General features: G+C 40.6%; 1 protein-coding gene across 1 annotated transcript in view; it reads left to right on the forward strand.

The window, feature by feature from the left end:
- Positions 1–17905, forward strand: part of cpt1a2b (carnitine palmitoyltransferase 1A2b) — a 59839-nt gene that overhangs the window by 19044 nt on the left and 22890 nt on the right. The window contains exons 11-13 of the mRNA XM_003446465.5: positions 2297–2485; positions 5553–5658; positions 7672–7788. Of these exons, the coding sequence (XP_003446513.1) occupies positions 2297–2485; positions 5553–5658; positions 7672–7788 (412 nt within the window). The remainder of the gene's footprint in view (positions 1–2296; positions 2486–5552; positions 5659–7671; positions 7789–17905) is intronic.

A 17905-nucleotide genomic window follows, 5' to 3' on the forward strand; every position in this document is an offset into this window, starting at 1 on the left:
TTTGTTGAGCAGGAAGAGGGAGCGCTTGCTTTCATGCAGATTACGTCCCGGATCAAAATGCCGTACAATCGTCGTCGTCTTTTTTTTTTTTTTTTTTTTTTAAATCGTTGTCATTTGGAAATGAGATCGCACATAAGTATGAATCGAGATCGCGATTTTCTAACGATTAATCGTGCAGCCCTACAATGGACTTCATGTGTAGACTCACCTTTTTCATTTGAGAGTACCCACTTTAAAGTTTCGTTTTGGAGTTTCAGCTCCTTAACATGTCCCACCCTCTCTTTTTTTTTAAAGAGACATAAGCTGCTAAAACAGAAAAAACTATACAAGAATTTGCTATAATATTAGAAGTGGCAAAATCTACAGTTTGGTACTTCCTGAGAAGGAAAGAAAGCACTGGTAAATTCAGCAACGCAAAAAGACCTGGACGCCCACGGAAGACAACAATGGTGGTTGATCCAAGAGTCATTTGCATGGTTATGAGAAACCGCTTCACAACAGCCAACCAAGTGAACAACACTTTCCCAGAGGTACGCGTATCGATATCCGAGTCTACCATAAAGAGAAGACTGCATGAAAGTAAAGCCTCAAAAATGGATTGGAAAGATCCAAAGCACACCACATCACCTGTAAAACTCCGTGTGATGGTTTGGGTTCGCGTGGCTGCCACTGGCATGCATGAATTTTGCAGTGTTCAGAGACTTACTCTCTGCTCAAATCCAGTTAAATGCACTCAAATTGATTAGATGGTGTTTCATAATACAGATGTACAGTGAGCCAAAACATACAGCCAAAGCAAGCCAGGAGTTTATTAAAGCAAAGAAGTGGGATATTCTGGAATGGTCAGGTCAGCCACCTGCTTGTTTTCCTTCTGGTGGGCAATCTTTAGTTGAGCATGAAGGTTTCTAACTCTGCACTCTTAATTCCTCAAAACCTAGAGGAAAAGTTTGGGTTGGCTTCAATGAAATGATTAAAAGTAAAACAATGGAAACTAATCATGTGAACAGTAAGTAGAAATAAATTTTGGCTAGAGGAACGGATGAAGGAAAAAAAAATGTAGGGATCAGCTCTTCACGTTTATGCATGTTACTGTTTGCAATGTCTGTTGTACACATGTCTAGAAAGTTTTTCCTGAGATGTAGAAGCATAACAAAAACAAAACCAAGAAAGTGAGAGAGTGCAAAAGCTAACGTGTATCAGCAAATGGATTGTTAGCAGGATCCTACGAGACATAGTGTTGTGATAGGACGCTGTATTGTGGCAAACCCAACTCATGATTGTGAAGGAAATGAGGACATGTGCCATTGTTCTGTCTCAGCCTATGTGTGTTTGTGTTGGCAATCATGAGAAATAAGTCTGCTGGTTAACTTTTTGCCTTTGACATGTGAAAAAAAACACACGAAACACCCACATGTCAGTGTGTTGTTTCTTAATGCCCTCACTCATTGATAGAAATCTATACATACTGATTTTCTTCTATGATAGGCTCACATGATTTAACTTTCAATTGCACTTTTCTCCAAAGGCCATTAAGACTTGGCATATATGCACATCTCCCTCTCTTCAGGATTCCCTGTTGTGATTAAAGCTAAATATGTTGTGTATGTTAAAGCTGTTTTAGACTGGGTGTCTTTAGCAGGCGCTCCCATCCTGTTACTAGTCTTGGCTGTTTTGTTTTCTGGCATGATTAGTATTGTGCATAATTAACAAAAAGATGGAAATGACATCAGAACTACAATCTGGATATTGTGCTGCCTACACATTATGATTGGCTTAAAGCAAACAAAGTGGGGAAAGTGCCACCAACATGCTTAGCAGGAACAGTCCAATGAGTCTTTGCATTAATGGCCCGTCCGTCAAGCTGTGTGTATTACTAAAGTAGTGAGTCGACCAGCAAATTGGACACGGAGTACGAGATTTTAGAAAACATCACTGGGCTTTTGTCCAACAACTGTCATCTGATGACATTTGCGTCACATGCCGATGTCTTTGACTGTGTGGAAACTTTGTGAACAGTAGTTTGATGTTTTGTGAGTTTTCAGATTGTCTTAAGTTATCTTAGAGTGGACTAAGTACTTGAGAAGGATGCAGTGTTTTAGTGAAGTATGTTTCCTCATAATTGTTATGGAGCATCTGCAGTTTCCGCTGAGTTGAGCCTTCTGTCAACTTTCTCCACTTCTTAGGCTCTTTTAGTACTTGTGTTTTGGGACAATTATACAAAAAGACTTGCTGGCAGTAAGTACAGACCCATGAGCAAAATAATGATTTATAATATATACATGCCATCCCCTCCCAGAATCCCTTGGGCTCAGATGAGGAAGCAGTACTTCAGCTCTGGGGTCAACAAGAGATCGCTGGATGCCATTGAGAGGGCAGCCTTCTTTGTAACCTTGGATGACGAGGAGCAAGGCATGAGGGGAGATGACCCAGAGGGGAACTTGGACAGCTACGCCAAGTCTCTGCTTCATGGGAAATGTTATGACAGGTGAGAGGTCACCAAGGAACGTGTGGGGAGGGGTTTTATGGATCTGGTATATTTAAAACAGGGTTTAGTGCCTTCAAGAGCCTAACTGCAGTGAGCATTGTATAAAAATTGGAAAGTGAAGGTAGATTTGTAGCATTAGTTGGTTCATCATGGAGACAAAAGATACTTCATCACATCACCACTTCGAGTAGATTACATACCCAAGGGAATGCTCTGGGAATACTGTGGCAACTGATCGCTTCATAGTCCGTCCATGTAAGAATGATGTAATGTGATGCTGATGTTTTTCACACAGGAAAAATGATCTTTATCTCCACGCACACAAGATCTTGGCTAATCGTGGTCCATCTTATTTTAAAGACCTGAAAGTAACACGTTACTCCAAACAAGTACTTCACTCAGTGCCTCCTAGGATATTTAAAAGTAGGATGAGGTAGAGCCTTTAGGCGCCTCTTCAGCTCCAAGTTTGGATTCGTGAGACGGACACTTTCTCTGCTTTTTAAGATTAGGTTTAAACTTTCCATTTTTATAAAGCATATAGTTAGGGCTGAGTCACATGACCCTTAACACCCCATGCCTTTTTTATGCTTTGTTTTGGTGTCTTTTGTCAGTTCATTCAATAAATGTGTCAAAAACATACTGGTTAGCGTGGCAAGATTTGTACATAGTAATGGCTGGTTTCCCCTAAAATACCATTAGAGTAGTACACAGGATGGCAGGAGATTAGGGAAGTGAAACATAAATATAGTAACCAGTTTTCTAATATTTTGCTTTTGTTGGCTCATGACAGATGCTATCAGCTGCTGTGTGTATCTAGTCATCTTTATTACAAAACAGTGTAATGTGATTTAAGCTGCTCACTGAGTCACACCTGGCAAAAAAATGAACATGGAACATGGCTTTCCCTAAAATACGACCAGAGGGGTGTAGATGGAAAAATGTTTTTTCTCCAAAAGTTGATTCTGTTCATCTGGACGTAGCGTTTTGTGGGAGAAACGTTTCGTCACTCATCCAAGTGACTTCTTCAGTCTCAGCTGACTGCAGGTTTCCCCAATCTTATAAACAAACAATGTTATAAACAAAAATGTTTTTTCTTTCGTTTTGATCCTCAGACTGCTGCATATTTTCTATTTAGCGCATGCACACACACGCACTGTGGAGATGGTACTCTAAACTTACTGCCATCTTCAAAAAAGAGTTCGATACACATGAGCTTTCATGTAGCCTGTTCTGCTGAAAGTAGCCGATGAAAGATAAGAGCACTGGTGATAAATACTTCGTGTGTACTAAGGAGCCCAAAGTGTCCCAAAAAGAAATCTGCATGATGCATTTGGAACATTCGTTTGCATCTTGAGTTACTTCATGTTCTGCACTTCCTGTTTATCGTGGTTGTAATCAGCGATTGGTATCTTTGTGAATTTGTTACTTATATACAACCAACTACTACTTTATTTGTCCCACAAATAAGAACATGTGTCACAGCAGTTAAAATGCTGATGATGCCAACAGTAATAATTACATCTCTGGAGAATAAATGTGCATTGCTAGGAGTTCAGTACTGAGGTCACAGAAACATTCCTCTGCAGCAACATGTCTGTGATTACTCCACTTCTCACAGGCCTCAGGCTGCCAAGGATTCTTCTTTGGTTTAGTGTGATGTGATGGTGACAAAAACCACTATCAGACATGAAAAATAAACTGTAAAAAAAAAGGATTGTGATGAATCCTTTGATAATCCTGACTTTCTTAATTGTTAATTGTTTAGCTTCCATTGAACAGTGGCTTGGTGACAACTACTTACAGTTGAACTCTGAGAAGTCAGAAACATTAATTATTGCCCCCGACAACCAGATATCTCTAATCAAACAGCATCTTGGTTCTCTTGGCTCATCTGTTCACCTGAGCCTCAGATACCTTGGTGTGATCTTTGATTCTGCCATGTCCCTAGAGCAACACTCTCGCCAGTTGATTAGGAATTGCCTTTTCCAGCTAAGGAACATCTCCAAACTGTGAACTTTGCTGTCTAAATCTGAGTTAGAAATGGTTATTCATGCTTTTATTTCATCACGCTTAGATTATTGTAACAGTCTTTTTCTTTGTTTGAGCAAAAGGAATCTTGACCGTCTCCAGTTAGTCCAGAATGCTGCTGCAAGGCTTTTAACTAAGACACGAAAAAGAGAGCACATTACACCAGTGTTACGTTCATCACACTGGCTTCCAGTACATTTTAGAATTCATTTTAAAATCTTGGTACTGACTTTTAAAGCTTTGAATTGTGATGCCCCAGCCTACATTTCCCATCTTTTAGAATCCCACCCTCCCTCTCGCAGCCTGAGATCATCTAATCAAAGGCTGTTGGTAGTCCCACAAACTCGTTTTAAGACTAGAGGTGATAGATCTTTTAGAGCGGTGGCCCCCAGGTTGTGGAATGCTCTCCCTCCATCTTTACGTTGCCTTGATTGTATTTATTCTTTTAAAAAGCAGCTTAAGACTCATTTATTTAGATTGGCTTTTAATTAGATTTGTGCTGTATGTTTGATTATTAATGTATTTTATGTATTTCTGTTTTATATTATTGTGAAGCACTTTGTGGTTTTTATCCTGTGAAAAGTGATATATAAACAAATTGATTTGATTTGATTTCTTCATTGAAATTCAGCTACAGACACCAAACAGACACCTGAGGCTGGTCTGGACTCCACACAGGAAACCTTGACCAGCCCGGACACAAAGGATTGACAGATTTAAAGCTCTTTCTGTGCGGGGGATGGTGCATGGAGCAGTTTGTCTTGCAGGGTAGTCGTCTAAACTAAATGCGTTTTAAGAATACGATACAAGGAAAAATAAGATGCATGGATATCTGCATGGCATCAGTATCATTGTTGTTGTGACACTGGTTATAGACCTGGTCCTGTTCCTTAATATTGGTCATTGCTGGAATCTGTTTTGTCTGGTCTAAAGCCAGGATTCTTATTTCTGCATCTGCGACCCGACTAGGGTGGCAACCTTTACAGAAGCTGTGGCAACATGCATCTCCTTTTATGCTTTATCTTCTCTCCTCTCCCAGGTGGTTTGATAAATCCTTCTCCGTTGTGATCTACAAGAATGGGAAGAGCGGGCTGAATGCAGAGCACTCCTGGGCTGATGCACCAACAGTGGCCCACCTTTGGGAGGTAATCCTTGGGCTTATTTCTGAATTTGTGCTGACATGCATTTATCACACAGGGACGGCACAGCTGCAAGTTGAAAGTTCCAGATGGAGCCAGTTCCAGGAATTGGCTGTGTTAAAAGAATCTGATTGTGTTACAGTATTATCTTAGAAAGCACAGCAAAGAGGAAGTGACACTTACAGGGAGACAATCAGACTTGAACTAATGGCCTTCAACACCCACCATTTTTACCACAGTGAGATAAATGCAAGACTAAAACATGCTATCTGATAATATTAGCAGCATTTATTAATTTTACTTGATATAAGAAGCAAAACTACTAAGACTGCAGAAATTTGTGTGTCAGTTACATGATGATGTTTAGGAATGAATATTTCTAACCCTGGGTTAAGAAGAGAGGAGAGTAGAGATTATCATTGGGCAGCAGCATGGTTTCACGCTGAGAAAGAGCACCATAAACTGCATGTTTGATGGTTGAATTGTAGAGAATGTCAGAAGGAGATGCACTGGGTTTGTGGATCTAGAGAAAGCGTATGATTGGGTGCCAAGAGGAAGTCGTACTGCATGAGGAAGTCGGCAGTGGCCGAGAAGTATGTGAGGGTGCAGCAGGACATCTGAAGACAGATGTAGTGGTGAGGTGTGCGAGCAGGTAGATGAGACCCTGGAGCGGTGTAGGTATTACGTGGAGAGAAGAGGAAAACAAGACGGAATACATGTGTCAGTGGGAGTGGGACCGGTGTAACAGTGAAGCTGCAAGGAGTAGAGACAGAGTGGGTGGATGAGTTTATACACCTAAGTTCAACCATCCAAAGTAACAGACGGTGCACTAGAGAGGACAGGAAGAGTGCGAGCGGTTTGGAGATGAGTGTCAGGGCTTTATTTGTGACTGAAGGATGGCAGCAGAGTGAATAAGAAGGTTTGCAAGATGGTGCTGAGACCTGCTGCGAGTTTGCTTTGGAGACGGCGTTGCTGACATAAAGACAGCAGGTCCAGGTGGAGATGCTCAGATTTTCATTGGCAGTGAGAAGAATGGACAGAATTAAAAATGAGTACATCAGAGGAACCGCTCAGGTTGAGCAGTTTGGAGTTAAGGCTGAGATGGTTTGGACATGTGCAGGGGAGGGATGGTGGATTTATCAGATATAGGATGTTGAATATGAAGCTGCCAGGCAGGAGGAGAAGAGGAGGACCTCAGAGGAGCTTCATGGATGTAGTGAAGGAGGACGTGCAGACGGTTGGTGTGTTGGAATAGAGAGGGTTAGCTGCAGGCCATGATCCGAGCAGCTGAAAAGAATAGAGTGCATTCATGTGTATGTTTGTCTGAGCTCATTTTAAATATTTTACTTTAAGTAGTTTCTTCTGACCAGTGATAAAGAAATATTCACAGTCTTCGTGGTCCCACAGAGCTCGATCCTTGAGTTCATTTTGTTAAGCTTTTATGTTGCCAACTAGTCTTAATTATGCACAAGGGTCTTGCCACTAATTACCTTGTTTAGTATGAAAATCCCAAAAATCTAGACTTTCTGTAGTTTCCTGTGTATAAAAGGTTTCCAAATGTTGCGCCGTTGATTCTGGCCTAATAAATCCAGTCTTTCACAGATTTTGTGGTTTGTTTGATGCAGTGTTGCAAACCTAACTCTGCTGTTCTTTTTAGAGAGAAGAGACTTCCTCTTGGCAGCTTTTCCAAAAAAGCCACATTAGTTCTGTCTTTTTGTAATTGGGCTGTCTTGAAATGTAACATTTAGTGTTAACTGATTTAACTGATTAACAATTGTAGATAATCAGTTAATCAAGTGCATTTGATTAGCAGCAACTTAACTCAACATAAGCATTTTTTTTTTTTCAAGCACTCATCAGCTCTTTTATTTTTGTGTCGTCCATTTAAAAAAAACAAAACCAAAAAAAACCTTTTTTTCCCCTTTTTTATAATAGGGTACATTTTTACTAGTATGGCTGTGCTAACTCTCATATTAAATCTCAATCATTTTTTCCTTCCCTATTATTTTTTCCCTCCAGTACACACTGGCCACAGATGCCTTTCAGCTAGGCTACACTGAGGACGGCCACTGTAAAGGTGAGGTGGAGCCTTCTCTACCCCAACCTCAGAGACTTGTCTGGAACATCCCGGCAGAGGTAGGAATGCTGGGCAAGATGTGTGTGTCTGATTAGTGTGAAACTGCCCTCACTTGTCTCAAGATATGGCAGAGTAACTCTCTGGTATCTCGTGTGTGTGTGTGTGTGTGTGTGTGTGTGTGTGTGTGTGTGTGTGTATATGATGTATACATGTAGGTGCATGTCTTGACATCATGTTAGACCATCTTGTCCTTACAGACTCTAGTACAGGGGTCTGCAACCTTTTACACCCAAAGAGCCACTTGGACCCGGTTTCCACGCAAAAGAAAACACTGGGAGCCGCAAATACTTTTTGACATCTAAAATGAAGATAACACTGTATATATATTGTTTTTTTGTACCTTTGTGTGAACAACTAAGGTGTGCTGCTTATGAAATCCATGAAGTGCTACAGAGAAAATTACATTTTATTTATGTAATCAACACATTTTGAACTCTTAAAGAAATATAACAAAAGCAAAGACACCCAGCTGAACTAAAATGATCCACGTAGCAAACAAAAACTGTTGTGAGCCGCCTCCCTTATATCTCCTTTGGGCTTTTGGAGCCTTGACCTGACTTTTAAAAAATAATTGGTAAAAAAAAAGCTCTATGCTGCTGAAAAATTGAAAATAGATATTTGCAAAATTCTGCCTAAATATGTATTTTACCTGGTTGCGTGCGGCGGGGGCGTGGTCTGCAGCGCCGCTGCAGGGAAGGCGGACGCACCTGAGCGGCACCCGCAATCACGCCTCGCCGCCTTAAAGTCTGCGCTATCTGTGCTGTTGTGTTGGTGGTGTGTGTCGGGCTGTGAGCTGCGAAGCTACAGCCGGCTGTATGCGTACAGCAACCGCGTGTGAAAAGCGCGTTCATGCAAACATCGTCGGGTCTGCCGTGGTATGTTTACAATGGGATTTCTGCTCCTGAACCTCTGCGCACAGCGTCTGCTAATCGGTGCTGTGCGAAGTCAGTTTACGCAGGACTGTAAGCTGTCGTCTGTGAGGCGTGAGCAGTGTTTGTCTTTAACATAGTTCACGGTGCAGCTGCTGACATAATGTGGATCCGAAGATCCATAATTGGCCTACCTGGGGTTGAAAGTCTCGATAAATGCACGGTGTTTCGGCGGGAATACCGGCTTCCGCGAGCGTGACGCTTATATTGAGCGAGGAAAAAATAATAGAATATAATTTTATATTTATATTTCAATATCACAATAATCTTCCAATTTAGAACTACAAGTTTAAAAGAACTAACATAAATAAAATACACTTAAGCGAAATACTTCTAATTTATTTTCCCAAACCACGCGGAGCCGCACTATAAGGACTAAAGAGCCGCATGCGGCTCCGGAGCCGCGGGTTGCCGACCCCTGCTCTAGTATGTCTGTGAAGGTTCTCAGTCATCCAGGTGATCGTAGTCTAAGGAGCTTGGACAGAAAAGCATCTGGACTTCTTTAAGTTGCTTGAAGACGTTTCACCTCTCATCCAAGAAGCTTCTTCAGTTCTGGGGTCAAATGGTGGAGAGTCCCAGATTTAAGTTCTAGGGTCCCCCAAGGGGGTCATGTACCCCCTGTGGATCCTCTACCTAATCGCACGAGTCAAGGTGTGAAAACGGGTGTAGGTCAGAATCAGCCAAGGTTTCGGGTGAGCTCATTGTGAAACCTAGCCTCACCCTATCATGTGATTTCCTGAGGTCAAAAGGCCCAGGATGTTAGTAGGTGTTAAGGAGTCTGGGAAAAGATCTCAAAACTGGATTACAGATGGGAGACAGTTGGTGTCGTAAGCCACCGCCTCTTTTCAAAGATGGTCGTTCACAGTGGACATAGATGGCTTCTTTCACTCCCCCTTGGGGGACACTCCCTTGGGGGACTCTCCACCATTTGACCTTAGAACTGAAGAAGCTTCTCGGATGAGAGGTGAAACGTCTTCAAGCAACTTAAAGAAGTCCAGACGCTTTTCTTTCCAAGCTCCTTAGACTCTCACTGTTTAGGATCATTTCAGTGGCCCTGCTTTTTGTACAGTGGAATCAAATTTATGTTTAAGCCAAATGGTCGATATAAAACACACAAGTCATTTAGAGTTGATGGTTAAAGGCAGCTGGTTTCTCAGTCGGGAGCTGCTGCAATGATCAGGAAGCTTTGTAGAACTTCATTAAATGCAGATAAGTTTGTGCTCTTTAAAATGAAAACGGTTCTACTGTGTGGTGGAAATAGTTTGGTTCAGTTACTTTAAAATGGGGTTGTGCCATTCAGTTTTCCTTTTGGAAACCATTTATATTTAAACCGCTGGCAACTTCTTTTTCTTTTTTTTCTTTTTTTTTTTAAAAGACCTGTCGAGTCTAGCTAAGCTAGGTCCCCAGTCACACGGTCCTGCGTCATCTGCAACCACTCACGAGGAAAAAATGATTGTTTGATGGAAGTTGCTCCCTTGACATTGGTTGACCAGCTGCTGGATCTTTGGGAAGGAATGTTGTTCCATTCTTGGAACAGTCCTGGGTTGGCTTTGGCATTTCTTGATCATGTTCTTCTCTGCACGATGCAGCGTTTTTAAGTTGAGGAATATTATTCTGAAATTGTTTGATTTTTTTTTTTTTTTTGCACATTGGTGAATCCCTGCTAGTCTTTACTTCTGAGAAGCTGTGCCTCTCTAAGATGGTCTTTTTATGCCTGATCATGTTACCAACCTGCTGTCAATTAACGTAATTGGTTGGAAATTGTTGCTCCAGTTGTTCCTAGTTGCATCCTTTTGTTACCTCCATCCCACCTTTTTTTGACATCTTGCTGCCATCAAATTCAGGCAACTTTTACTTTGAAGGCAAACCTTCTCCATTTCTGGTCTGTGTGACACTTTCCCAAGTTTCAAAAGAGTTTGGTGGTTGGTTGTTGTCTGTAAGTAGCTGTGTTTGATTCAAACTACAGGTGACAGGTAGCAACCAAAGCAAAGGACTATTTGGCGCAACACAGTGCAGCAGATTTTACCAAGTGATAGTCGGCAGCCTCAAGAAACTCCTTATCAACCGGTCAATAAGGAGGGTTTTTTCACTTGCAATTAGATTACCAGTTGGTGGTTAACTAGTCTCTAGGCCTGCGTGACTGAGACCTTGGCTGACAGCGAGAGCACTGTCAGAGTATAAGACCAACTCAGTATTTTGAGGGGGGAATTTTAATTTTATCCCACAACATTAACCGATGGTCCAGTTAATGACCCCATCCTCCTCGTCAGGATTTGAGTGAAACTATTCTAAACTATAACTTTCACTCTCACTGATCACTGAAGCGAATTATAATTGAACTGGGAGAGTTCCTACTGCTTTCCAGTCAGGTCACCAGAGAGAACAGGCAAACTTCACACAGGAACCACCACAAGGAGGTTTCAACCACAAACCTAACTACTGTATTATACTGATATGCTAATAATTGTGTTAGCATGTGTTCGTTTCCAGTTCAACTGTCACTTTGCATTTTGAGAAAGAGTTCCAGTCTCACTCCCAAACCATCTAAGCTGTGAGGTTACGTCCACAGCAGAAGCTTTTTAGGTCAAAATGATACTTGTCATGGTGCTAAATGCTGTCAACAGGGTGGGAGGGAGGAAGATGCAATTCAGCAGTGAGGGATCAAGGGTCGCAAAGTATTGCACAACTCTGCTGCCGTCTTTCCTTGAGTTGTTTTCACTCTGGTTTTCTTTTTTGTTTTTATGAACTTTGTTCAAGTTTCTCCATGCTAGCATTAAAACAGTGTTTCTGTACTGTTCCCTCTGCCTTTGCAAGTGTTTGAATTAAGTAAAAGATATTGTGGGCAGTGGCAACACAGCTATGAAAATGTCAATCGGTGTCAGTGGAAGCGGAAACAATTGAAGGATTTCAGATGCCATTAAGCCTTCCTCTGTAAGACTTGTGGCTCCACTCTGGGACTGCAGCAGTGACTAAGTTCATGAGCAACAAATGCATCTTCTGTTGGAGAAAAGCTGACGTACATTTTAATCCACAATCCCCACCAACTGACATCCTGACAGAGGAAACCCAGCACATTATTCAATAGCAGGAGGTGCATGAAACGGCATCCTGTTATTTATTTTTAGTGTACAAAGTGCTGGCACTGCTCTTACATTCAGGATGGAAATTTGGATGCACAAAATAATTAGTCCTCAAAACTACTGCAGGTTAAAGGGAACTGAAAACATCACAGTAAAATGAAAGCATGATGTAACAAGTCTTATCCTTTCCCAGCAACCAATTTGATATCTGATTAAACAGTAGTAATTCCATTTTATACTCATTGAGATAATACTTACTATGTTATCTGCATGTCTTAAAAATCACAAACACAGACATGGATAAGAACCTCTTCCAGAAGACTTATGTAAACTCTAAATAGGTCTTGCTTAACTTAACTTTTAACTAAGTCTTTTAATGTCAGATTGTCTTCTTATAGAAAAATCTACAGTATAAGGAGAGACTCCCATTCAAACTGTCATTCAAGCCAGCTGAACCTACTGAGATAATACAGGGATAAGTTGACCTACTCTTGACTCTGGTTTTTGTCCCCTAACCACATCTTCTTGGACTGGATATGGATATCGATGATTTACTAGTCAACCGCTCTAAAAGAAAGCGTCCCACCCCATATTAATGTATAACGGCATATTCACTTATGGTTTTGAACTTTAAACACCAGATTCACAAAAACTGTTTATCCAGAGCTAGATATGTAATTATGTCAGAGCTTAAATGCAATGTTTACTGTGGCTCAAAGATTTTGCAGCAGAGCCGTAACACTTTTTTTCTGTATTTCATGGAGCAAAATGATTACAACTGGCACGTCAGAGGAGTGAATGCTGCTAGCAGAATACATTAAATTGAAGTCTATAAATTGAACAGGACTGTAAAAAGGCTGTACTGTAATTCACACATACTAATCCTCCAGTATTTACTTTACAACGTACTCGAGTGCAGACAAGCTGGAGAGTGACTCAGTCTCAACCACATGGAATGTGCGTGCAGATCTGCCAGCGACGTTATTGTTGCTGTGCTGTTTGGAGCACGGAGTACGGAGATAAGCTCACACTGTGGTAAAATGCCTCAGTTAATGAGTGAAGGAAGGAGTGCAAGGACTTTTGGGAACCACAGTGACTGGAACCAAAGTGATGTTCCTTTATTTTTTTCAAAATGAAAATGCAGTGCAGCTCAGAGGCTCCCTGGAGGGGGAGGGGGTATGAGGCTTCATGTACCGTATTTTCCGCACTATAAGGCGCAATAAAAATCCTTTAATTTTCTTAAAAATCGGCAGTGCGCCTTACAATCCGGTGCGCCTAGTGTATGAATTCTGGTTGTGCTTACTGACCTCGAACTGATTTTATGTGGTACATGGTGTTAAAAAAAAATGTCAAAAAATATTTTAGTACGACTTTGGTAAGCTACGAAGCCGCACCGCTTGATGCATTATGGCAGTATTACGGCTACCGTAGTCAGGAGCCTCGCGGAGTAATCTGGGTCCAAAACTCCGTCTGCTTCAGGTCCCAAAGTCAAACGAACACTGCGGCATCACTGAGAGTTAAACTGTCTAAATTCTTTCATCTTTAAAAAATAATCAGTGTTGCTGCTTTACCAGGTGTAACTATTAAGTTTAACATCCAGGCATCCATGAAAACAGAATGTATTACATTTAACGGAGTTAGCAGGAAGTTAGCTCGCTAGTTTCTACCTAAACATGATATAGCATGTTCTGACTGAGAGATTTCTGAGAAAATTAAAATTTACCGCTCTGCTATCACTTCCGACATAAATGAAGACAGAAAACTAAACAGCAGTGACTTTTATAGGGTTACTGAAGTTGGGCTAGCTGGTATATAGCGATGTGATAGCTAGCGACACGGCTATGTTAGCATAACATAAACACAGTGAAGCTGGAGGATGAACGCTAACTTTTTTCCCAAAAGTTAACGTGAGGGTTCCCGAAGGTTAGGGACAAATGCAATCGCATGGCAGGATGCTGTAAACGGACCAAACTTCACTCAGGAGAACAGCTGAGATAATCCATCCACAATACCAGGTTAGTCATTAATGTACTGCAACAACATGGGAATAGAGCAGCTGCCAGAGAATTCAACATTAATCAATCAATGCAAGAAGAATGAGTTGAGTAAAGTTTGACTTATCTGTTTGGTTTCGCTTAATGTGCCTTATAATCTGGTGCGCCTTATGGTCCAAAAATACGGTAGCTCCAACCGATTTCACACAACTCGCAGTTGTTTTTAAAACATTAATGCAAGTCTGTGGGTCTTTTGTCTACTCATAACAGATACATTAGTGTTATTAGTTCTGCTGTGCCATCTTCCAGTTTAGTGCATACAATCTGTTGATTGTGCATTAGAATGGACTGCAGCACAAGAGGGTCCAGTGTTCTATGGTAGATGTGTTAATCATTAGTGCCACACCTACATGTGCTCACATGCACAAAGCTCAGAGGCAAGGGATAAGGACCAGTGTTGGTCAAGTTACTTGAAAAAAGTAATCAGTTACTAATTACTGATTACTTCCCCCAAAAAGTAATCCCGTTACTTTACTGATTACTTATTTTCAAAAGTAATCAATTACTTAGTTACTTAGTTACTTAGTTACTTTTTAAAAACACGATTTACAACCTGAATAGGTGATAAAGCGATAGATCTTTCAGCCCAATTCTACTTTTTCTGCATAATTCATCATACAAAATGTAATCAAATGGAAAAGTCTCTTTTTAAAACTTGTTTTATTAGTTTTAATCTTTTAACTTTATGCATCAAGCAAAAATTAAATTATATGCAACATTCTCTGACTGGAAGAAATTTGTTTAACATTTAAACCTATTTTCTGCACATTCCAGCACATAAAATAAAATATTTTTTTGTGTTTACACTCACTCTTTCAAATAGATGCAAGTAAAACACAGCAGAAAATAAATAAAATCAAAGACTAGCGGTCCTGTTGCTCTATTTTCACCTGTAAAGCAGGACTGGGGTAGGCGGAGGAGGTTTACCCTGGTGCAGGTGTGCTGCAGCGGTCAGTGGAAGAATCCGCGAGTTTCTCTGTGAATTTCACATTACGTCGTAGTGCACTCGGTGCTTGCTTGGAAGTTTAGGGGTTTTTTCGCTGTAAAAAGAAGTTTTCTTCCCACGCACAACGGACACTAATGTTTTTGTCACTTTTTATGGACTCAAACTCAAAATAAGGTCAGTACTTCCACGCTTTAAACGCTGCATGCTACACTCTGTCCCGCACTCGATATATTATGATCTGCAGACAGCTGTTGTCACGAACGTCGCACTCGCTTACGTCACTGTCATGAGACGTTCTCGCAAAAAAATCACGGTTTTAGTAACGCAGTAACGCAGCGTTCCTACGTGAAAGTAACGGTAATCTAATTACCGTTTTTGCAATAGTAATCCCTTACATTACTCGTTACTTGAAAAAAGTAATCAGATTACAGTAACGCGTTACAAGTAATGCGTTACTGCCCATCTCTGATAAGGACAGCTGACTAGATTGGCTAAAAGTTGTTCTTCTTGGTGATTAAGGGTGTTGTGGGGATCAGGGAAACCCTAACAGTGTAAACAGATGTTATTTGTTTCTTTTCTTTTATTTTTAACATTTTAACATTTTTTTTTGTTTTGTTTTTTGAGAAATGCTCTGATTGCAGATTGAATCTTACTCATTCATCCAGAAAGTGCACAGTCAACTAGACAAAGAGAGGAAAAGATTAAAAATACAGTGGTTAATAGCCACAGCATTGGGTGAGGAATGTGTCAAGTTTGTATGTACAGTACATGTCTAATTGGTTTTCTGTATTTGTATTGGTTAGTGGAAATGTTAGTCAAGGATGCAGCTAGCTAAGCTAAGCAAACACCCATGCTCTCATTCTGGGGACTGTGAGGTGTTTTCCTGTAATGGAAAACTCCCACTGAAGCCAAATAAGCGTGAGGAAACAGGCAGGGATTTTCTTCATCTCCCTTTCACAACACAATACCACCAGCCTAGATGACTTGAAGTGTTTTTTTCTGTGAAAGCAGCAACTTGTATATAATATTTGAGCCTTTGCCTGGAATTTTGGTTTCATTTTGGATATGAAAAGTATAGTGGTCATGAGTTGTTTTTTTTCTTCTAAGAATTATCTGGTGAATTGGATATTTTATCACATGAAGAGTAATTCTGGTTTAACTCCAACCTCAAAGCTTCACTCATGTGACTTCCTGATTTACTGTCTTCTCAGTAGGAGAGAAAATAATCACGTTAACAAATTTCCTTTCTGCAGCATACAACTCAAAGATCCAGCTGCTTTGCATCATCACATGAAACATAATTATTCCCAGCTGCTCTGTTTTCATCTTCAGAAGTAGAGCAACAGTAAGTTTTAAGTTACCCAGTTAATCTGATAATGAAATTTGAAATGCAAATGAAAAATTACCTATTTACAAGGTTTGGGCACACAGAGCATTAACATCAAAGTGATTTTCTGAGATTTATTGAAAGGAAAACCCTGTTACAAAGGTTAATATGGCATGGGTTAAGAGAGAAGCTCCTTTATATCCACTGTGTGGATACAGTCTTTGTCTGTTGGTAATGCAGAACAAAGTGCATCCTGACCTTGAACATTGCCATTGTTTCCGATCTTTGCACACACTCTCTTTGTAAAGGATTTTACATAATCACAGTATACAGATGTTAGATGAGTTGAAATTCACAGTTTCAACATTAAATTATTTTATCACTCTTATAGCATAAAATGTAGTATTGATATTGGTCCCTCAGTTTAGCGAAATGAGGAGAAAAGTTTGTGTAGACTTTTTTTTTTTTTTTTTGTAAATGTGGGCCAAACCAGGCATTCCTAGTCTGTTTAGTCAGCCATCAGTTGTGTTATTTTGTTGTTACAGATGTGGTCTGGTTTCACATTATGTCCAACTCAGTGATTTCCCTGAATCATTTTCATAATGGATCACATACCAGTCCCATTTTATTTGCTGGTGTTGATGCTAAAAGTTCAGCAACTTGAGCTGTTTTCCAGCCAAACCCAGTGTTTGGGTTGTGAGGTACTGAGCCCTTCACAAAGACCACCAGGTCTGAGCTGACCTGAAGCATGTATTATAAGCTAGAATGTCCTGCGATAAAACCGAGGTCATGTATCCACAATTCATCCGCTATCTAGACCTATGATTTGCTAGGATTGATGATGGATAATCCATGACTTGGTGCAGTCTGCAGTGTCAGTTTTAGTGAAAGCTTTGGGAGTAGGTAGAAATTTAACGCTTCCCAAGACCTGGCCCTTACTGGGCTTCCTGCATTCTCGCTATAAAACATCTGCTCATATATCCAAGTCAGTAGGGTGAGAACTCAACTGAACACGGCAGATTACTTAATTACAGGGTATACCATAAGTCCAAAGTTTTATTGTCTCTGGGGGGGCATTTCATCTACTGGGTGAAAGTACAGAGGACAGGGAGCATGCTTTCTTGATAACACAATCTTTCCATGAAACAATGAAAATCCCAAGTTTTCTCGATCCAACAAATGACGACAGAATTCAAGGTTTTTATGTTGTTATTTTCTTGTACTGTTAAGTCACCGGAATATCCCCTGCTCCTACAGTTTCGATCTGCCAAGTTTTGGATTCGGTTTGTGTTATCACTGACTCAGTGGGCGGGCATCTGTAAGGAGTGTAGGAGTGTTTTTAGTCTCCTTTTTTTGTCCTCTCTCTCTCTTCTCCATGTATGGCAGATCATTCAACCTCAGTCGTGTCAAATCTCTCTTTTTGCATGTGTGTGCACATATGTTTGTGCTTTGGGTCTTGGCTAACTCTCCATCTCGCTGCCGGAAGGTCCAAGCCACTGTGCTTTGAATGCATTTCAGTCAGTTTAAATAGTCCACAACTGTGTCATTATGTTGTTGTTAGCGCAGGCAACAGGACTCTGTACTTACACTCACATTTTTATTTTATTTATTTAATTTTTGTTTTTAGTCTCAGCTAATGTTGGTTTGTTGGATGGTTTCCACTAGAAATGAGCAGAACTGGACCTGGAGCTCAAACAACAGCACTGTGGTGAGGCTGTCATCCAAACTGATAGCCTGTCTCATCAATCCTGAAATGAATTCTGTGGTGATAGTAGACAGT

This window comes from Oreochromis niloticus, linkage group LG4, assembly GCF_001858045.2.
Source record: "Oreochromis niloticus isolate F11D_XX linkage group LG4, O_niloticus_UMD_NMBU, whole genome shotgun sequence".
Taxonomy (NCBI): domain Eukaryota; kingdom Metazoa; phylum Chordata; class Actinopteri; order Cichliformes; family Cichlidae; genus Oreochromis; species Oreochromis niloticus.